Source organism: Neolamprologus multifasciatus, chromosome 5 (assembly GCF_963576455.1).
Source record: "Neolamprologus multifasciatus chromosome 5, fNeoMul1.2, whole genome shotgun sequence".
Classification (NCBI taxonomy): domain Eukaryota; kingdom Metazoa; phylum Chordata; class Actinopteri; order Cichliformes; family Cichlidae; genus Neolamprologus; species Neolamprologus multifasciatus.
The window spans coordinates 21,538,520-21,561,080 of record NC_140443.1 but is presented as its reverse complement, the minus strand read 5'-3'; the positions used below and the strand labels follow the sequence as shown (position 1 = coordinate 21,561,080).

At 40.2% G+C, this 22,561-nt stretch overlaps 1 protein-coding gene and 1 long non-coding RNA gene across 3 annotated transcripts; both read left to right on the top strand.

Annotated features, from left to right (window-relative positions):
- Positions 1-113: 113 nt before the first annotated feature.
- On the top strand, positions 114-21,897 carry eefsec (eukaryotic elongation factor, selenocysteine-tRNA-specific). Of its 2 annotated transcripts, XM_085159425.1 has the most exons (8): positions 115-361; positions 449-681; positions 2,525-2,732; positions 3,059-3,155; positions 4,453-4,617; positions 5,832-6,476; positions 7,899-8,055; positions 11,634-21,897. In XM_085159425.1, exons 3-8 carry the CDS (start codon positions 2,545-2,547, stop codon positions 11,813-11,815), a joined length of 1,434 nt encoding a protein of 477 aa, XP_085015551.1. In that variant the 5' UTR covers positions 115-361; positions 449-681; positions 2,525-2,544; the 3' UTR covers positions 11,816-21,897. The 2 variants fall into 2 exon arrangements, with proteins under 2 accessions (XP_085015550.1, XP_085015551.1); XM_085159424.1 differs by having other exon boundaries at positions 114-681.
- Positions 8,062-10,869, top strand: LOC146518587 (uncharacterized). The gene is made up of 2 exons (XR_014874083.1): positions 8,062-9,019; positions 9,399-10,869. It is a non-coding gene; the product is annotated as an uncharacterized LOC146518587 (long non-coding RNA).
- Positions 21,898-22,561: the final 664 nt, after the last annotated feature.

The following is a 22,561-nucleotide window of genomic DNA, read 5'->3' as shown; positions in this document are numbered from 1 at the left end:
AAGGTAGACGGGTTTTAATAATTTCAAAATTAAGATGTGATTAAAGTGCTATTATGAGTGATCACTTTCCTTTTATGATTTTTGTCTGCTAATAAAAAACAGTTCCCCCTTAACGTGTTGTCCCTGGGATAGAATACACTGACACTAGGGAAGACTTTCAACAGTTTCCTCGAAAGTTATGTCAGATTTATTACTAAACCACACGCTGTACGCCACAAAGTATTCGTATATTTTGTTGCTTGAGGTGTTGTGGCTTTGCTAAATAAGCGCAGTCTGTGGCCATAAACTAGCCCCGCTTTTTGTCTGTTTTTGGAGCCGAGTTAAGCGTCTCTCCCAGAGTAGAGAAATATACGCGCGTCAGGTAAGAGTTCAACAACATGTCCGAATCTTCTGACACCCGCACGAAAACGTTAAATTTCAACGTCGGGGTGCTCGGACATGTCGACAGCGGGAAGACGTCGCTCGCCAGGGCGCTGAGCAGCACCGCGTCCACTGCCGCCTTCGACAAGAACCCGCAGTCCCGCGAGAGAGGCATCACTCTGGACCTCGGCTTCTCCTCCTTCACTGTGAATCTTCCCGATCACCTGCGGGACAGCGTGGGGAAGCAGCCATATGACAGCCTCCAGTTTACCCTGGTGGATTGTCCGGGGCACGCTTCTCTCATTCGAACTATCATTGGAGGTGAGCTCTGATGTAGGAGGGTCACGATTTCCCATTTTAAATACAGGATTATCAAAAGAAATGACAACAACGATTTTATCGCGATATTTACAGAAAATGTAAATATGTAGTCAGTTAAATCTACTTTGTGTGTGTATCGACTGCATGCTGTCTTCTTGGGCAATAAAATAACTTGCAGGAATCTGGGTACAAAAAGTTTGGATGTGAGACCACAGACACAAAATACCTTCATAAACCTCAATTTCACATAATTTCCTTATTGATGCATGCTCAATCATCCAGGTAAGTAAATCCCCAAAAGTTGATTCTGTTCATCTGGGCGTAGCGTTTTCAGAAGGAGAAACGTTTTGTCACTCATCCAAGTGAGGCATTTTTTAAAAACACCACGGGGTGCATCTTGGTCCACCCCAAGGATCGGTCCCCTGACACAAACAGAGTAATATAGTGTATGCTGTTAAGTGCCAGGAGGATTGGCAGGATTTATACATCGGGGAAACCAAACAACTTCTGGCTAAGCGGATGGCACAACACAGAAGAGCTACCTCGTCAGGCCAGGACTCAGCAGTCTATTCACACCTACAGGCCAGTAGACACTCTTTCAGTGATGGAGATTTACACATCCTGGACAGGGAGGAATGCTGGCTTGAGTGTTTAGTCAAGGAGCCCCTTTAAAAGGGAAAGACCATCTCTGAATCGAGGAGGGGGCCTATGACTATGACTGACTCACTGGGAAATAGGCTTTGAAACAGAGTGGACTACAGGCAGTCACAACCCAACCCAAGTTTATATATAACCATCAAATAAAAATTGGAAAAACTAAGTGCTGGAACAAAATAAGATTTAGTGCTGATCAGTCACGAATGAACAAGTTTGTACAAAACAAGTTTTAACAGTATGTCCATAAAAACATTAAAACATGTCTGGGATGCCTTCAGTAGCACAAACACTGACAGTGTTTGGTGTAAGGGTGTACATTATCAGACTAGTATGTTTGTATCAATCACAACAGATCATTCTTTCAGATCTTTGTGAGGGCTGCAGTCAACAGGCCTTATTAGGATAGTAACTATATCCTCGCTACATTTGAGCTTCAATTTATTGTCCAGCAGAGGGCGCCCTCTCTTTTTCAGCACGCCTCAGTGTGTGTGTGTGTGTGTGTGCGTTTTGTTTTTTTCAAAGCTTGTTTGAAAGTATGTTGAGTTTAAAGGTTGGAAGTATTTGGAGAAACAACTTTAGGATTTGCAGATGTTCAGAGCAAAAAGTCCTGTTTTCTTATTTGCTGAACAATAAAAGGTTGTTTTAGAAGCCCATTAGACACTAAATGCATTTGCGTTGTGTGACCAGCACTGCAAAAGAAAAAAATGCAAGAGCCATTTAGGTGGCACATGCTGTAGATTATGGAGGAGGAAAATTGTGTGTGGATTGGGGTCTATATTAAACTTCCCCTGTAGTCCCAAGTGGGGCGAACACAGGAAAGAGATGGAGCCAAACAGAGGGAGAGAAAAGAGGGGAGCACAGGAAAGAGAGATTGCCAAAATCAGGAAAAGAAAGAGGGAAAGGAAAGACAACCAAGTGAGCTGCGGCTCCAGTTTCAACCCTCTAGCCTTTTATTCTCTCTTTACCTCTGTGCACCCCCTCCCTTTATTTCTCCTCTTTTTCTCCTGTTATTTTTGGGTGTCCGTGTCCATTCCTGTTTGCATTGCTGTTGTCGGCTACATAGCCTCTAAGCATTTGCATCTTTTTATAGAGCAGGAAAGCTGAAATGCCTTTAACACAAAGCACTGCATTGTTCCCCTTCAGCTCACTACTTTTCTTTGACCTCTGTGACATCTGCCTCCTCTAGGTGCCCAAATCATCGACCTGATGATGCTGGTGGTGGATGTGGTGAAAGGGGTGCAGACTCAGACTGCAGAGTGTCTGCTGATAGGGGAGCTCACCTGCCCTCGCATGGTTGTTGTCCTGAATAAAATTGACCTACTGCCACACAACAAGAGACAAAGTGCCATTGAGAAAATGACCAAGAGACTCCACAAAACACTGGAAAGCACCAGGTCTGCAATTATATCTAAAATGATAATTGGGTTACACAGCTGCATAATGTAGAGCCACGCATTAGTGGGGTTACGGGGATCCCAAGCACTTGCAGTAATCACAGGACTAACCCTCATGTCAGCTCCCTCATTTATTACACTTCATATCTCTCCCTCTGTGTCCAGAGTTAGTCTGCTCAGCCTGCTTATATTTCAGTGATGCTTTAAAGAACCCCCCCCCCCCCCCCCAAAAAGAAAAAAAAAAAAAAAACTAAACAAAAAAAAAACTAAAAACTAAAACATTGAAGCATGACTTGATTCCACCTTGTTGTTTTTCTGTTGGACAGATTTAAGGATTGTCCTGTGATTGCCGTAGCAGCAAAGCCAGGGGGTCCGGAGGCTCCTGACACAGAGGAGCCACAGGGAGTGCCACAGTTAATAGAGGTAAAAGAGACTGGTTCCACTCTGTTGTTACTAGCTAGTCAATAATAAATGACTAGCTAGTCATTTATTAGTAAATTACTGATCAGTAATTTACTATGATTACTTAATTGATGTGCTTAAAAATGAGTTGGTCACAGCAAGTATTTCTTTAATCACACATTCTCAAAGTAACAAATTCAGTGAGTTAACATGCGTGAAACATTTTTAGTTATTATTTAGAATGTGTCTGCTGAGTTTGGCGATTTAAAAGTGAGTGGAAAAACTAATACAATATAATATAACTTTATTTATAGAGCACATTTAAAAACCAACACTTCACATAAAAGACAGAAAATAAGACAAAAATATTATAAAAAATAAATATTATTAAATATTATAGGACCATAACAAAGTACCAAGTATGCTAACAGGTCAGTGTCACTAATACACAGGAATAGCATAAAATGCATATCAAATAAAACATGTTAAAAGCACAAAGCCAGAAAAGATATGTATAAAATATAAGAGTAAATTTTACCTTTTATACATGGGAAGTAAAGCTTCCTATGTCTCACTGCGCACAGTATATCATGAACTGTAGGGTTGAGTATCACATACTTGTGGGCCACATTAAGTGTCACCACTGGCTCACGGGATGTACATGAAAATTAAATAATCCACAAGGAGCCATAGCTAAAGAAATTCTAACTAATGTAAATAAATGCTGTCAACACTTGTCTGTAGTTCTGCCATGACATAAAAATGTGATGATAATGTTTTAGGCTATTCTTTTTTTTATGCATATCTAACTTATAAATAGTTTTGAAGCCATTATTGTTAGTATTTTTTTTATTTTCCTCATTGTTTCGAAGAGACAAACGTATGCAATAAGAGCGACATTTGACAGTTGGAAAAGAAGCTCAGTGCTCTCTGGTGGTCAAACTGTAATGGAAACATTACTTCAGGCACATCTGGAACATGGAGTTTCTTTACTGCTCGCTGATTTCGATAAAAAATTGGTTGATTTTACTGGTCAAACTCAGTCAAGTGTTCAATAAAGCTGAATAAAACGTAACCTAAGGATGGTACTCTGGAGAGTTTATGTACATTTTCCTGGAGAGTGAAAAACTGCTGAGTTGGATCAACTCTGTCAACATAAGAGGCCGAGCTTCAAAAACAGGATTAATGAAGACAAGATATGGATCTGATTAATGCTTGTATGTGTCCGAAACCATAGACGTGACCTTCAGATATTTTTTCAAATCGATTATAGTCTCTTTTTTGTATTTTATTTTGAATATGTGCTTTCTCCTTCTAGCTTTTGAAGAAACAGACATACCTACCGAAGAGAGACCCTGGAGGTGACCTCCTAATGGCTGTGGACCATTGTTTCTCTATCCGTGGTCAAGGAACAGTCATGACTGGGACCATCCTGCAGGGGTCACTGGCCATTAATGACACTGTAGAAATCCCAGTGCTAAAGGTGTGTTCCAAAAAAAATGGGCACGAATTTGGAATTTCTGATATGTACAAGCACGAAACATTCCCGAGCAGTGGAAAAGCATTCGAAGGAACCGCAGAGTTTCGGAAGTTCAGAAGTTGAGTTGGCTGTGGGCAGAAAAAGGGACGGCTTGCCGGCTGGGATCAGAGGATGTGTCAGTTTAGTACAAGGGAAGGATGAGGGGACTGGGGGTGGACTGGGAGCACAGGAGTTGGGTAATTTAGACCAGATGCAAACTATGAGCATGTCTCAATGGTCTTGTGTGCAGTCATCATGGCCACCTCTTGGAGGCAGCATATAGCTAAATTGATAGCCACTTGTTAAGGAGCCTCAATCCAGCTTACGGGTGATTTTTGTCTGTGTGATAGGCAACAAACACAACCATGAAATTCTCACTGTCAAGCTAGGGATCGAGAGTGTGGTGTGACATATACGTATACATAGATGCTCATCTGGACACCTTTAAATCATCCATGTGTTCACCTGTTTTTGGAGATGCGTATTTGGTATAACAAAACAAAGCTTGGCATCTATTTTTCAATCAGTGTCTTATTTATCTTCATATATATTCAAATATGATTTTTACTCTTCAGGTCCTTTTCTCAGAAATTAGTCATGTATAATATTTTACACTGTAATGGGACTTTTTAAATATCCAAGAAGTTTCATTATTTGTCTTTGCATTTATCAAAGCTAATATGCTGACAAATAGTTCTTATCTTTTAGAGATGAACAGTGCACTTTAAACTGTAACTTATACAAGCTTTTTGTTTACATGTGTGCATGTTTTATTGATAAAATGCCGTTAAAGGGCGTTTTTGTGTGTTTTAAATATCAGAGTACAGGAGATAATGATAACTATTATAACTGATGTTTCGTTTCTTTTTAATCTCTACATGTATTCTGGGTTTGTTTTTCAAATTTTACCTCTAAAATGAAAACATTGATAAAATAAAAATGATAAAGGGAATATAAAACATTATTCTCTTTCAAAAGGAACCTATAGGAAGTTAAATTCTAAGCTGTAAACTTTACTATAGAGCCCTAGTATGCTTTCTCCTTCTCAGTTTTGCAGTTGTAGCTTTGTATCTGTTACGTCTCAGTCTGTTATTACGTTTACATGAGGAAACTTTATTGTTTGTATTTAAATGTGTTTTGAGCTGTGTTATTTATTTCTCTATGCTCTCTGACATCAGGTGACCAAGAAGATAAAGTCGGTGCAGATGTTTCGGAAGCCCGTGTCTGGGGCCATGCAGGGGGATCGGGTGGGTGTGTGCGTAACACAGTTTGACCCTAAACTGTTGGAGCGTGGTGTGGTGTGCACCCCTGAATCCCTGCGCACGCTCTTTGCAGCTGTCATCTCTGTAAGGAAGATAGGCTACTTCAAGGGCTCTCTGTCCACCCGTGCCAAGTTCCACATCACAGTGGGTCACGAGACAGTCATGGCAAAGGTGACCTTCTTTGGCCTGCCACCTGCGGGTGCCTCAGAGCCCCCTCCAGACTCTAAACCGCCTCCATCAGAGCCCTGCTCACTGGAAACCCCGTTCACCTTCGACAGGGAGTACTTCTACCAGGATGAATATGTAACTGGTCAGGGAGAGGGGAGTTTGGGGCTTGACCCAGAGCAGTGGGCTCTATTGGAGTTTGAGCGGCCAGTCACGTGCCCTTCGCTCTGCCTAGTAATTGGCTCAAAGCTAGATACAGACATCCACGCCAATGCATGCCGGCTGGCTTTCCAGGGCCGTCTGCTGCAGGGGTTTGAAGACAAAAACTACGCTGAGACCGATCTACCTCGTCTGCGCATTTACAAAACCAAGCACAAGGAGGGACAGGTGGAGAGGGTGAGTGCACGCTCAGCAGTTTGTATCTCATTTAAAATGATCAGTGTTGTGACCTTTCAGTTCTCTTTAGAGTCCGCTCCTTGCATCTCTGCCCTCTCTGTCACCTTGCACTCCTTTTGCTTGCTCTGAATCTTTGGATGTTTCTCATTGCTGTTGGCACTGGAGCGTGTCTCTCAGACAGAGCCCCTATTGTATATTCATAAACAGACACGTACACAGAAACAAGCATGCATATGCAGCTCTAGTGAGCAATATTTGAGGCATGGGATGGGTATGCATGCCTTAGCATGTGCTGTGACAGAGGTGTGCGTGGGTGTCCGCCTGACGCCACTAGTCCTGTCTAGCTGTCAGAGGCTGGCGCTGTTTGGACACACCTGAGTGGCACGCGAATATCCACATCCACTGTGAATTAGCCTAACTCTCCCTTCTGTCTGCCTGAGCGTCTTTCGCTCTCATTCTCTTCCTCTCTGTCACATACTCTCGCCACCTTTATTTTCATATTTGTGTGATTGCTTTTTCATTGTGTCCTGAATCCTGAGCCGCTCTCTCTGTGGTTTTCATCAAACATCTAACTGACTTAACTTGGATTTGTCAGTTTTTCAGAAACTTAACAAGTTCTATTTAAATTTTTGTTCACACTAAGTCTGATGTTGATAATAGCTGTTGTCATTCTGTGTGTTACATTCTGTGTGTGCAGCTTCTCTGCTCATAGAAAGGCAGATTCAGGTCAGGGTTCAAGTGTGTGAATTAGTTTCCTGCTTTAGCACCTCAGGCTGTTGACAGCTCCACTCGCTAACTCAGGAGCAGAACAGCATGTGCACGAGGTCAGATGGTGGTCGTGTGACGTTAACATTGTCACTCGTGTGTCTCCCAGAATGCAGCAGTTATGCTTCAAACTTAAAGAATGTCCTTTTGGTAAAAGAACACATTAGTGGCATTGTTGAGATATGACGAACTCGAACAGCCACAATTCAGACGGTCTGTCAAACGACGTATACAGCAACTGTATTTTTTTTATCAGCTCATCAGTCACGGTTGCGATACATCAGGGTCAAATGTTCAAGAATGAATGAGGGTTAAGCAGAAGAGAAAGGAAGAGCTGGTGATGAGGGCGAGCTGGAGACAGAGCGGTGCCCTCACGTTATCAGATTAGCAGCGGGTTATATTGACTTAGTGATGGATGATAATCGAGAAATAAAAACAAATATGCCATTAAGTGCACAACCATGGAAAAGAGAGTGCGAGACAGCCAGGCCGCGGGACTCGAAGAAAGCAGCTGGACGGTGCAATTGATGAGGATGTGGGACAGATCAGCTCTTTGTGGCGGAGAATGAAGTCACCACAAGATGAGCAATAAATGAATTATTAGCTCATACACTGCCTTGCACACTGTTTGCATCATTGTTGCTCTCTTGTGCCCAGGTAACCGATGATTACACTGTGATTGGCCGCAGCCTGTTTAAGAAGGAGACCAATCTCCAGCTCTTTGTGGGGTTAAAGGTCACCTTGTCCACAGGAGAAACTGGTGTCATTGAGGGTGGGTTTGGCCAGAGCGGGAAGTTCAAGATTCGCATACAAGGTAAGGATTTAGTGAAACAACTACCCTGATGTTTCCTGCTGCACATAACAGTCTCTCCACCTTCACCAGTGCTCACATCAGGAGCAAATTCTCTGTCTTTCCTTGAATTTTTGGGGCTCACCGGACAGTTTTCAGGATGTGGTAAAAGTGGTAGGCGTGACATCCCGAGCCACATTCCCAGGATTCCTCTGGGGATTGCACGTGTTCCGGGGGAAGCCTGATCAGTGTTTATTTTACCTTCTGTTGCTCAAAACCCACAACTCCACACCAGGAGGGAAGAGAAAACAAAAATATCTAGAAAGAGAGCCTCACCTACATCCTTTTTGCTGCCTTACTCCTGCATAATCAAAAGTCTTACATATACTGTCACGCACATCTTCAGGCAGGAACATAACATGAGACATTCGGGGGTATAAGACAGAGAAGTCATGATGGGTTATGATCTGTTTGAGCAGTTGTACTCCTAATCCTCAAGTGAATCCATCATATTTTGTATAAGAATACTTTTTTTAATGGCTTTACATACAGATTCTTACCAACATAATTAAGTGAGGTGGTCTCCTTGGCAAAGCCAAAGTCTGTGAGCTTGAGCGGGGCACTGGGTCTCTTTCAGGAATACAGTAAGTTCTCTGGCTGCTGGGAGCATTCAGGAATCTAACAAAAGATATGATTACAACATTAGTAACTTAGTAACATTAGTAACCCCAGTTGAAAGAAAAATCAAGTAAATTTCTTATGAATAAGTATGATAAGCCAATGACAAATCGCATGTAGCTTGACATCTCTGTGGGCGATGTTGATTGCGTGTAGAAATTGGATAGCCTCACCTGTGCTCTTCATGATGTTAGTAGCCTCTGAAGTGGTGAGACTGTCTGGTCTTAAAACAGATAATAAATGATTAGACTGAAAAGCTTGCCACCATCCATGCTAAAAATTCAATTTAAATTCGCCAGTTTGTTAATCAGTTAAAGTAAATCATCCATCCATTCGCTTCCGCTTATCAGGGTCGCGTGGGGTGCTGGAGCCTATCCCAGCTGTCATAGGGCGAGAGGCGGGGTACACCCTGGACAGGTCGCCAGTCTGTCGCAGGGCCAACACACAGGGACAGACAACCATTCGCACTCACATTCATACCTAGTGACAATTTGGATTAATCAATCAACCTATCCCCACAAGCTGCATGTCTTTGGACGGTGGGAGGAAGCCGGAGTACCCGGAGGGAACCCACGCAAACACGGGGAGAACATACAAACTCCACACAGAAAGACTGATGGTGGAATTGAACACAGGACCTTCTTGCTGTGCGGCAACAGTGCTAACCACCGTGCCACCATGCTGCCTAGATTAAAGTAAATCATTGCGATAAAAATTGCCAGTAAAAACCTATTAGGAATCTATTAGGACCAGCCAGAATCTACGAAAGGCACAGAAGGTAGGTTGCTATGGTTGCTTTTACGCTCCTTTAGTATAACTAAAAGAGAGATTAGCAGTTGATCATTTTAAACACAGGTCTAAACAGATCGTTAATGTGTTCAACAGCAAAGATGGAGGATGACAAACTTGAAGTCTCTCAATGCCCCCTTTATGGTTCAGAAACTTAACATCAGCATGCGGCATGTACAGACATACGTATGTAAAGTAATGAATCCTGGTTTTCAATGTTTTTATGCACTGAGGAGTTTCAGCATCCCAGTTCTACTAAATCTTTTCTCAGCTTTAGAAGGGATGTATTGTCCTAATATTCTCAAAAGCAACAATTTTCCTTGATCAACCAGATTTGCTCAACCAGCTCTGGTTGTTCTGGTTGCTCAGTTATCAAACTGCACGTACTTCTGGATATCTCTGAATCTCCCATGGTACACCACAAAATATTAAAGAGCAATGTTTAGAAGCTGAAAAATACAGTAAAGACAAAGCTTATAATGTTAAAAAACGCATATATTTCAAGGGCCATAAATAGAAACATGTGCCTTATCTAACTTCCTGTAGGAAAAAACCCTGAAACGTTGAAGATGTTGATTCCAACAAATTCATGATAGGAAACATTTTATTTTAAAATGTTATAAGCTTATAACAGGAGGTAAAGATGAATATGTAGTTGTTTGGAGGTTAAAGCAGTTTTTATATGCTGGAAGTCCGAAGTAGTTTCTTTCTCACTCAGTGTAAAAAACAAAACAAAACAAAGTATTGAAATGCTTTTACTCTAATACACAAGTTAACTTGTAAATATCATGAGCTCTCCTGCGGCCAGCACAGGTGTGTTTCTAATGTGTGTGCCTGCTTTTACACAGACTTCACCCACAGATTATTTCCTGTTCAAATCAGCTGTTCATACCTGCATTATTTATAGGGCTGCAGCTAATGATTATTTTTATCATTCAGCTGAGCATATAGTCTAAGATAATATTCCTATAATTGTGTGTTATGTTAGAAATAGGTAAGAGGCTTATCCACAGATTTCTTGTACAGAGTAGAAGTAGTAGTGACCGGAGTGTTACTGATTGTTACTACTTTTCTAAATATACTGACACAAAACTGTCAGTATATTTGCCACTGCACATGTTCTCCAAGCATGTGTACTTTTCCACTGAAAAGCCCAAAAGAATTGTGTAATACATTAGGTTGCTGTGAAGTGATCTTCACACCAAAGACAGTTTTTATCCGTATTTTATGCTTTTTGGTTATTAACTTTGAACCACATCTGACAAATATTTTTTAAGTAAAAATCCTCATGCTTTGAGAGATGCTTTAAGTTTGTGTAGTACCTGTAAAGTTTAATTTTGCTGTGTGTGGAAAATGCCAAGACATTGGCAGCATTTGTGGGCAGAAAACAAAATAGCAATCCTCATGTGTCACTTGAACTCAAGTGATAGGGTGTGGGAGGGCGTGTTTTGTGGTGGCGAACGGCGCATTTTCAGCTGATCAAAGATAACGAGAAGAAATTTCTGGCTGCGCTGCAACCATAACAACCCTCACGCTGGCATAACGATAAAAAGAAGAATGCTGGCGCCGCTGTACGTGAGGTCAGACAGCCAGCGTGTAAAGCAGTGAACTGAGACCATTTCTTACCTTCCGTGTGCAAGGCAGCAAGCAAACACACATTCAGTTTGTTCCCTCGAAAAGACATACAGACAGACGACAAGATATGATAGAGAAGGACTTGCATTGCACGCCTAACTGGCATCGAACAATAAACTGAGCATTCGCATGGGTTAGTAGGGCTTAGAATAAGGCCAATATGAGAGGAAAGTGATGACTGAGAAGCTAACAGATAGATGCGACACAACATGCAACTGTGTAGATTATAACTAGGAGCAACTGCGACCTGGTTTTCTACATACTGTCGTCAGTTACATCAGGAGCACGAAGGCATCAGTTGTTTTTGAGGTCAGCACATTGTTACAACATCAACTGCACACATAACTGAAAAGATCCATATCATGTATCACATATGCCATAACAACTACTGTTCATACTGTTAGACAGCATACAGTAACGATCTTAATGTTTTCTGTGTTTCCATCCATACAGTTTTTAATACAGTTTGAGTTGACCTTGATGTTGATGTTTTTCTTTAGAGGGTCTTCGACCAGAAACCAAGCAGCTGTTTTCCTCCGCCTCTAAGAAGAAAGGGAAGAGTAGGAGCAAAGATGGAACTGCAAATGAAGAGGAGCCCAGAACAGATTTTCAGCCTGTTAGCATTCACTTGCATTTCAAGCGATATGTCTTTGATCCCCATAAAAAGATGGTTCAGTCTTGACCTCTGCTGCGCACACTTATAGACAGACACCATGTTGCAGCGCTGGTGACAGAGAGTAAGATAGAGAAGTTGTTTGAGAAGTCTTGGCACAAAGAGAGGTGACTGCGAGGCTGTGTTAACTCTCTTTGCCTTTCTTTTTTTCTGGAGATGGAGACAGTCTGCTGAAATGCAATGATTGTGGAATGCTAAACGCATGCGAAGCAGTGATTGTTTTATCTCAGTTTAACGAGCTGGATCTAATCCTGTTTGCTCCATCAGAAGGGTGAAAGCTGCTCAACAGATCTCAATACGTTTTATTTATCTTTGAAAGAAATCAAGGCTTTTGTTCTTCTTTATTGATAAAAACAGAATTGAATCAATCATTCTGACTAGAAACTAACTTTTCTCTTTGTTGTGTATGTGTGTGTGTTTTGTTTTTTCATTTTAAATTTCATCTGAGAACTTGTTGGCATAAAGACTTTAGCACTGTAGAAATACTAAACTCACGTTCACTCAGTTCTCTGTGCTCAGTGACTGGGTTTGGCTGCATCTTTAACTAATCGGTGATCATTGGCAGTTTGTATATTTGATTTTTGTTCAATATTGATGATCTCAGAGAATTAAAACAAAACTCCTGTTAAGACTGGGTTTTTGTTTCGGGAGGGGGGGAGTGTTTATGCATAAAGTTTTACACTGGGGGTTCAATACGAGCCCTACGGTACTGTTTATATACTGATAATGCTCCAGCAGAGTGTAAGTTACAAAAATGACATTAGTTTTGCTAAATTTATAGTCAATAAAATATATAATGCACACTATATATTGTCAAATAATAATGCAAGCAATCAGAATTGCTGTTTGAGTTGAAAAGAAGTCTTGTTCATTCTGACTCCAGACACAAGAAGAAAAATGGTTTGCACATAATTTAGTCTCCCTTCATTAAACCCTTAAAAAAGGGACATCAGTGTTGCTGCTAATCAGCAGTTGTCGAGAAGTTGCTGTTCAGCCATGGTCACGTCTCTGTGCCTGAGTATGTGTGTATGTACGTGTCCATCCTGTCAGTGTTATTGGGCGGGGCTGTGAGAATGCAGGACGCTCGATATGTAGCGGATGATGTCAGCAAACTGTTCCTGTGAACAGCGACTCTATCTCAGCAGGAATCTGTGGAAATTGGAGAGGGGGGGTGGGTGGGTAAGGAGGGAGGAGGAGCAGCAGGAGCAAGAGGGGACACTGGAAGGATTGTTCCTCTGAGTGACAGTCCTTTTAGTCTTATCTCCTCTCGTTCCTCTTATAGAAAACCAGACAGAAAAAAAATCTGTCGCTTTTTACTCCTGGTCTCTCCAATTTCTCTTTCTTGCTCCACCTCCCCCTCTTTCATTCTGGTTTTTATAGAACCCCCTCCCCTTTTTCTCTATTACTGGCTTCGTTATGAGGCTGTCATGGAAATGAGCTTTTTGGATTCTAAATATTTCCCCAGTGTTACAATTAAACCGGCATACCATGACAGCGCACATATTTGCGTCATTGCCCAAGTTTAAGATCTTAAACGTAACAAAACAATAGTGTGCATGTTTGGTTTGTTTCCATATGTCATAATCTCCATTACTATAAGAATGTCCTTAAACATCAAAAGCATTAAAATCAAAACATGGTGGATAAAAGATAATAGATCGTGATTACCTTGATAAAGATCTTGTGTTTCATTAATACAGATGTGATAGCGAGCACACTGAACACCCCCCCCCCCCCCCTTTTTTTTTTAAACATGCATGCTAATCCTGTTGTGCATGGATGAGACAGAGGGAGTCAGTGGGTTACACTTATTCCTGCAACATTGTGGCCTACATGTCCTCATATTCTCTTTCCCCACACATCTTGTAATGTGCTCTCTTTAAATCTTCCCCCCTTTTTCTGTTTTCCTCCAAAGAGATGAAATACAGCAATGACCATTTTCCCTTCAACACCCCTTTCCTTTTTACTGGTGACCTCCAGGTCAGACAGGAGTCGAGGGTCAACGTCTGAGCGTCTGATTGTTTATAGATGGAAAACATTCGCTGATGAGCGCTGATAACAAGCTGGGTAGGAGAAAGAAAAGAAGGAAGAGTAGATTATTGGCAAGGCAGAGGAGGAGGGCCGCAGAGAAGCATTTCAAGACAAGAGGAGCTTGAAAAGACTAATTAGCAACTATTTGATTGGTAAACGGCTGTATCATCAATTAACAATTAATCCAGGGAGGCTAGGGTAAATTATCAATTCTTCTGCATTGTTTTGTATCTTATTTTCCTTGCAAGCAATTCCAGATATTCTTTGTGTTTGTTTTTTTACATTTACATTTGTATTTTATTTATTTATTTACATACAAATGAGCCTAAAATAGCTTTTTAAAGAATCTTTGCCATCAGACAGCTGCACCGTACTAATGAGACACAGACAGATAGAATCACCCTCGGCCTCATCACTCCTCTGAACCGTCACATGCACATATAATTAGCTATGATTAAAATGAGCAGCGTTTAATTAATACCTCCGCGGCCTCTTTCAGTCGACTTTTCCATTTCCTGCGCCGCTTATCTCGGATCCTCCCATCAGCTGTGTAAGTCTTTCTAGGTGTTTTGTTCTTGACACGTGCTTTTGTAAAATATGGATGTGATCAGAGAAGCACATTAGACCTATATATAAAGTCACAAGGTTTATTTCACTTCCAAAACAGTTTGAAGCACGTCTGCAGTAACCAGATGAGCACAATGTGAAAATGCAATCCCAAGTCATTTTTAAAATGTTTCTGACTTCAACAATGCCAAAGTCAGAACCACAAATATACACATCTGACTATCTGGCTTTATTTGATGTACATGTACTCTTGCACAAGTATTAATTTAACATGACTGAAATTCACTTAAATTACCAAAATGGTTGTGGCCACTTAATGTCACTTAATCTTTAGTTGTGGTTATGGAGGGTCTTCAATTTATGGGCAAAAGAGATATTTAAATGATGCAATAATGGCTTATTTATTTATTTATTTATTTACTTTTAGCACATGTGATATATTGAATGCTATTTCAACAAATAAAAAGTAAAAATGTAAGGGTTAGAAGCCAGAAACAGTAAGTGTTAGGATTTGGGACACTCTGCAAAAAAGAACTTTTGGGATGTGTCCACTTAGAAAAGGAACATTTTTTATTTGTCGGAAGAAATTCCAGAACTCAAAAAACAACAAAACAAACATAAATCTAATACTAATACAGATAAATTATATATAATATAATAATTATTATTATAATAATACAGATAAAACATAAATATTCCCTGAAGACTCACTTCTTTAGATATGAGGAGCAGCAGGCACCAGCAGTGCTGAGTGCAGACTGCCTCTTTCATTTCAGTCATAAATCTGCTGGCGCTGTGAGCTGCTGCTCAAGAGTTATTTTCAATTTTCATAAAAGTTGGGCATCCCTGTTTTGTTTTGTTTTTTCACTTTTCCTCTTTCGCCTTTGTTTTATTCATTTTAGTATTATTAGTCTCAGGAGTCAAGGGGAGGTCAAATACAGACTACTGCATATGTGTTATCATAATATAAACATATAGAGAGATTACACTTCTGGTATTGTATAATATAAAAGCATTCTTTTCTTATGGACAACCTTCATCATGGATTTGCAGTGATGTTCATTAATAGTTTGTAGTGTTGAGTTTTTTTTGGTTTTTTGGTTGTTTTTTTTTACCAGAGAAGTTTGTTTCACATAATTTGTTTTTAACAGTCATTATAGTCATTAATTGTGTCAGCAAGTTTTTAAAAAAGGCTGTTATTAATGTAACCAGCTTCTAAAACCAAATTCTTTATATCCTTTGCACATTAAAGAGCCCCATTAGCTGATTTATCCACAAAACTTTTTTTAAAGCCTAAGCAGAACACCATAATGAAAGAAAAGCTTTTAAAACCACCATTGTTTTCCCATCATCACTGAGTTGTTTGCATATCTCTTCCTCTCTCATTTACACAGACAGAAAAAACATGCAAATTAGTGCTGGCACCTCAATAAAGCAATCTATTGATGTACTGTTTCCACACCCTGGCGTACACACATACACACACAGTCTGTTTTTACCGCTGCTGTCATCGTCTCATCTCCTTCCTCATCTCACCTCAGGATGAGGGGACGGTCAGTGAAAGGCAAAGGCTGATGGCTGAAGAATAACAGTCGATCATTATAGCTCAGCAGAGTCCAGCAGTCCAGGTCAGAGGCCATCTGAAGCATCACCTTGGTAAAAAAACAACAACAAGTGGCAGTGTCTTTAGCTCTGTTTATTTACTTTTTGTTAGCGTAGCATGGATGCATAGAATTATTGCTAGACTAATAAATTGCCCTATCCAGTACAATGGCCAGTATTAGCTTAATGATAATGCATGAAAATAAGGGTCATGTAACAAGAAATTCAGAAAATCCTCAGGTAATTTTTAAGCAGTTAACAAACAGCATTGTCATTATGTCGTTTATTAATTAAGGATTTCTGTAAAGTTTATGTTTGGAAACATTAAGTGTGATGTGATTCCTGCTCCAAAAATGCGAAATCTGATTTGAAATACTGCTATCCCTTTCAGTGTTGTTGCATTTTCTTTTTCTTATCCAATTCAGGGTTGCATGTGTGCTGGCACAGGATGAGAGGCAGGGTGTACATCTTGGACAGGTTGCCAATCTTCCACAATGCTAACACAGACAGACAGACAAACATTCAGGCTCACATTCACACGCATGGTCAGTTTAGAATCACCATTTAACCTAAAATGCATGACTTTGGTCTGTAGATGGAAGCCAGAGTAACAAGAAAGATCCCACACAGACACAGGGAGAATATGCAAGCTCCACATAGAAAAGGCCCCAGACTGGCTTCAAAGTGGTAACCACCACAGCACCTTCCTGTGGGCTGTTATTTTATGATGTATATCTAGAAGTCCACTGCTGACGAGCTGCCAAGTGCTGGAGCTCTTCCACTGTGTCAAAAAGGGAGACCATTCAACTTTAAATTTGACTTTATGGATAACAACATCAAAAGAACCAAACATGAACAAGAGGGTGCACAGTGGCAAAATGGCACATGCCACAATTTAAGTTGCTAAATTTCCTCTCTTACTGATCCTGCTGGTCACACCTCTGACCTGATCCATCAACTCAGAAGTTCTTCAATTGAAAATAGCAGTTCGGTAAATTTGATTTTTCTGGACATTTGCTATTTTTTTTAACAGCACCTCACACGTTTGGCTGATCTTTGTAAACAAAAATCTAAAGGTTGTCTTTAAATATGGAAAAATGACATTTGTAACAATATCATTACAATTTCTTTTATTTCATAAATATCACTGATCATCCATTTCTCTCTTAACCCTCCGTTTTTAAAAAATGTATTCTAACATAAAACATATAATTGTCATCAGTGATGCCGTTAGCTCTGTTTACAGCCTTAGCTATCGTAACTATTGGCAGGATTTTACTTTGAGATCCTGTGTAGGTTTCCAGTAATTATGTTAAAACAACATAGTAATGAATCTGAAGGAAAAGCCTGAAGCTGTTCCCATTCTAGCATTCTGTTACTGCCGAGGGGACTTTGGTCTGCAGGGAGGAGGGTTTAAAACTCGGGGTCCAGCAGTAAAATTGCTGCTGGTGGGGTCATGTGATGCGCCGGGTCATGTGAAAAGTCACTTGCATTCTGCATAACCTTGTAAAAAACGTAAAAGACATGTCAGCTATTCTTGGATCTTCATGCTTGTTTTACAATTGAATGAAATGTCTTCAGGGAAGTTTAGGGAAGTCATCTGGCCTGATGTAACTCAGAGGTAGATGTTATGCTTTGATTAGTCACCAAACATGATAGTCCCAAGCAGAAGAAGCCAGTCCTAACTCATTCCTCATGTGTCACGCAATTTATGTTGTTTTAGAAATCACTGAGCCTAAAATATGTTGAACTAATTTATTCATTAGTGAATGGCAAACAGTATCTTGTTCATGTCCAGGGATCTATCATCAAAGTATCTGGTAAGCAAATAAATACATTTGCATATATATATATACAACATAAAGTACTGTGCAAGAGTCTTGAGTCATGTCTAATGTCTTCATATTTGCTAGGAAAATGCAAAGCAGATGCAGAAACGTGCAGACATGGAAATAAAGTATATGAGGCAAAAATAAGTTTGTACAGTTTTAACCTGCTGGAACATCAGTATCTGGCCATCTTCATTTTTCAATACGGATTGAACTCTCAGGCAAGATCTTGTAATTTCTTTAAGTAGTTTTCAGGAAAAGTTCTTCAGGCTTCTTGAAGGACATTCAAAGTTCTTCTTTGTATGTTTCTGCCTTTTGTCCTGTTTCCTGTCGAGATGATCCCACGTTGCTTGAATAATGTTGAGGTCCGGGCTTTGGGGAGGCCAATCCATGACTGATAGTGCTGCATTATGTTTCTTTTTCTATACTGGTATGAGTTTAATATTGGTAGTGGTTGGGAACATTGTCATGCTGATCATTGATTAACTGTGAAAAGATCTCCAACACAACCAGCTGAAATGCAGCTCAAAACCATGACAGACCCTCCACCATGTTTTGCAGATGATTGTTGACACTCATTGTTGTACCTCTCCTGACATCCTCCGTACATATTGATGATAATTTGGCAAAAATTTCAAATTTGGATTCACCACTCCAGCACATCTGTTGCCACTGATTTTCAGCTCAGTTTTTGAGTAATGTAGCATACCTCAGCCTTTTCTCTCTGTCTGCCATATTTAAAAATGGCTTTTTGACAGCTACCCTTCGACTGAGACTAATTCTGATGAGGCTTTGGCAAAGAGTGGATGGCTAAAAAAAAAAGAAACTGAAAAAGAAAACCCTCATAGCTGCCTGTTAGCTAGGAACGTCTTCTTCTTCTGTTTTTTTGATGAGTACAGTCTCTGGCTTCATGTGAAAATTATTTTTGATTTGTTATACTTTGTAGCGGCTTTAATTACTCTTTAAAAAACCTTTATTGAGAGAAAGTGTTCCAACAACAGCAGCGGGGAGAGTTGTACTGGACGGCTGTACTTGCTACTGTGGATAAAGCAAATATAAAATGTTTTTATATTGAAATTGTCCATTTGAATGCATTTGAATTAGACTTTTGCTGCACTGTCATTATGTGGGATTTGGAGGCAATGAAAAACCAGTAGCACACTTAAGAACCTCAGGATCTAAATTTGAGGAAACCACAAATCATTATTTAACTGCCAGTGAAAAGCTGTTTACAGATTTAGTGGTTCGTCATAGAGTAATACATTAACATTACATTAAACCCACACACAAAAAAAAACTCTTAAAGACTTTCTTTCTAGGGCAAACACAAAGTTATCAGATTAAATAATACATATTGTGCTTTTAGGCGTACACTGTGTGTACTATAATGGACCAGTTTGTATATAGACTTAATCCAGGACTGACTCTGGGGTTCTGATGGGCTAGAGGGTTTTGTATCTTCAGGGGGACCCAGACATGGCTCTGGTTCTGTCTGGGACCCATCTGAAAGTACACTGTCAGGCTGGCCCAAACACTGGCTGATGGGGCTTTTAGAAGAGCAGAGTGAGTGACAGAAGTTTAGAGGAGATCTGACACTGCAGCCTGTGGTGCTGCTGTTTATGTATGTATGCTAGCCCTCCAAAACCAGTGTTTATGAAAACAGTGGCTCTCTGCCCATCAGATACAAGCTCTATGCCTGGGACAGGGTCGGCTCCTCCGAGAGCACAGAAAAGACAGAAAGAGAGAAAAAGATAGAGAGAAATGTTCAAGAAGACAAGAAAAATGGACAGTAACATAAATGGAAAATATAAAAACCAGACAGGGGGGTTCATTTAATGCAAATGTGGTCAGAAATGACTTCCCAGTGCTCTCATTGTCTGTCTTTATTACGTCGTCTGTCAGTTTTTCTCATTCCCTCTCTTTCCAAATGTTTTTGCTAAACTCTAGAAAAAGTACTTTGCCTTTCTCACTAATCCTCTCCTGCCTTTAATTTGATTTCTTCCCTCAGTTATGCCCCTTCGGTTGTCTTCCTCCTTAATTAGCTCATATCCCTCTGGTTTGCCAGATTGGGGTCGTTAACGTGTACACGGCACAGCCCCAAATCAAACACATACAGCCCTCCCGCTCCCGAGCATCACATGCACAAACTTTTTTTTTGCTTCTTCGTCTTCTTTCAAGGAGAAATAATATCATTACATCCTGTTTTTTGGTGTTTTCCTCCAGCTGTAGCAGTTACCTGTTGTTTTCTGTTATGATGCGGTCAGGAGACGTGTAGTTTATTCAGGATCATTTGAACTGACCTTCACTCTTATTTTGTTTTACAGATGATATTCTATACAACCACTTTACTCAAAACACATTTCTTTATCCACTGTTGTTGCTTTGCAGCTATAGTATCCTCCAGTATGTATGATTTGTGTAGCTGCACACTCATACGCTGGCTCTCTAAGTTTATTTCACTCGTCCTTGATCATTTTTGTGTTATCAAAGGAAAGCCGAGAGAAAACTGCCTCTCAAAGTTCACATTTCAAATATTTTAATTGTTTTATGCAGCTTTCATTTATTTTTCTAATAATCCCCCAAGACAGCTGGAAGACTGTTTACTGTCTTTGATTTGCAGTACTGTAGCTTTCACTCCAAGCGTTAATTAACCTTCAAATGGAGAATTTATTGTAGGCACACGTGTGTGTATGTGTGTGCATACTCAGGAAACACACAAGCACACACACCATCACAAAATCAACAATGGAAGAGACTTTTTTTCTGCCTTTCATCTGAGATCTGTCTCCATGCTTCTCTCTCTCTCACTCTCTCTCTCTCTCTCTCTCTCTCTCTCTCTCACACACACACACACACACGCAAGTCGACATTTATTCACTCTCTTTCTCCTCCTCGTTCCTTTGTGCTCCAAAGTCTAACTCACATCTCAGCTTCCAGATTCTTTGAACTTCTGTCAGCATTAAAATAACATTACAGGTTCAAAGACAACAGATATCTGTTTTCTGCTAAGAACCAGTTAATCTCCCTTCCTTTCACTCTGTTTGTCTCGCTTCAGCTCTTTTTTTTATTGTCCTATATGTCTTCCTTGAGGTTTCTTTTTGTTACATAGCTGGTAAAAATTTCTATTATTGTGATATAGGTTCTCATTAGCTGTTCAGTTTAATTAAATGAGCTCATTCTTATGAAAATTGGAGGCTGATAGTGATTTCCTTCCCTAGCAACTATCGCTCACCTTGCACAGCAACTCTTAATTAGAAACCAGCTTGATTGACATTGAGCAAGCACTTACACACGTATACACGTATATATGTGATCTCCTTCTTCATTCAAAGGTGCAGCTAAACCTGAAATCACGTTCCCATATATTTAGAGTGCCCCTTATCGATCAGGTTCTTACTTTTTTTATGATATTGGAAGTAAAGATGTCTGTCTTCTCATGGATATTTGACTTGTGGTACTGAAACTGTCAAAAAATATACACATAAGACTCAGCAGCAATATATCTTAATACATATATCCAAAAACCTTTTAATACAGTTTAATGTGGAAACAGAAGAAGAAGAAGGAAATTTTGAGTGATCTGTCTGTAGCAGAAACCTCTGCTACCTGTGGGTTTAGGTCGCCACAGACACACAGACAGAAGCTTGTCCAAACTGTAATTCAAGGAAGCTCTCCTCAGATCAGTGCAGTGCATAAAAAAAGAGAAACTTGTTAACAAATTCACAGCAGGTGTGGCAGTAACAACTAGCACTGCTCCCTGAATCACTTTGCCTCACCACCTGCAGCAGAACCAAAAGCCACACCACACACGCCATATTGTCCTTTGGAAAAACAAACAAAGCATCAGTTCATTTATATAGAGCCAAATCAACAGTCACCTCAAAGAGCTTTATATTGTAAGGTAAAGATCCTACAATAATACAGAGAAAACCCAGACAATCAGATCACCCCTTATGCGTAATGACTTTGTAGACTGGGGAAAAAGTCCCTTTTAACAAGAAGAAACCTCGGGCAGACGCCGCGACCTGTTCGGGGTAGGGGAGGATGACAGGACAAAAGACACACTGTGGAAAGAGCCAGAGATTAATAATAACTAATGATTAAATGCTGAGTGGTGAATAAACACATAATAAGAGAAAAGAGGTGAGTGAAGAAGACACAGTCAGTGTATTATGAGAAGCTTATTGTGGTTTAACTAAAATCTTTTTGGCTGGCAGAGCTGAGGTGATTTTTTCGCTTATTATCTCAAAATAATAATTTCCTCACCTAAGAGAAAGTTTTAATTTGAGAAAGTTTTAATTTTGAGAGGCTTTTTTTCCTAGTTCAAGTTACTTGTTGCTCTAAATCTTTGAGAACTTGGCATTGTGGATTTAGGCTGCCTCAGACTCCTGTGTCTCTCTTCTTGTAATCCCCATGATACTGAGATTGAGGTTGTGTGGGATCATAACCATCTGCTGCAGGACTCCTGGTTCACTCCAGTTATATGTTTGGCACCATTGTCACACTGCAGAATAAATTTAGGACAGATTTAACTCTTGATGGTCCCTTGATGAAACTTGATAGTATGAAAAACTGCATATAGTGGTAAATTTATTCTGACCCTTTGTTCGTTTATTTCCTGCTCACGTCTCTTCTTGTGAGAGCACTGATAGGTTCATTTATGCAGTGTTTACTGTCCCGAAAAGATTCCCATCAGGCCTTTCTCTCCTCTGTTTCTTTTTGTCCC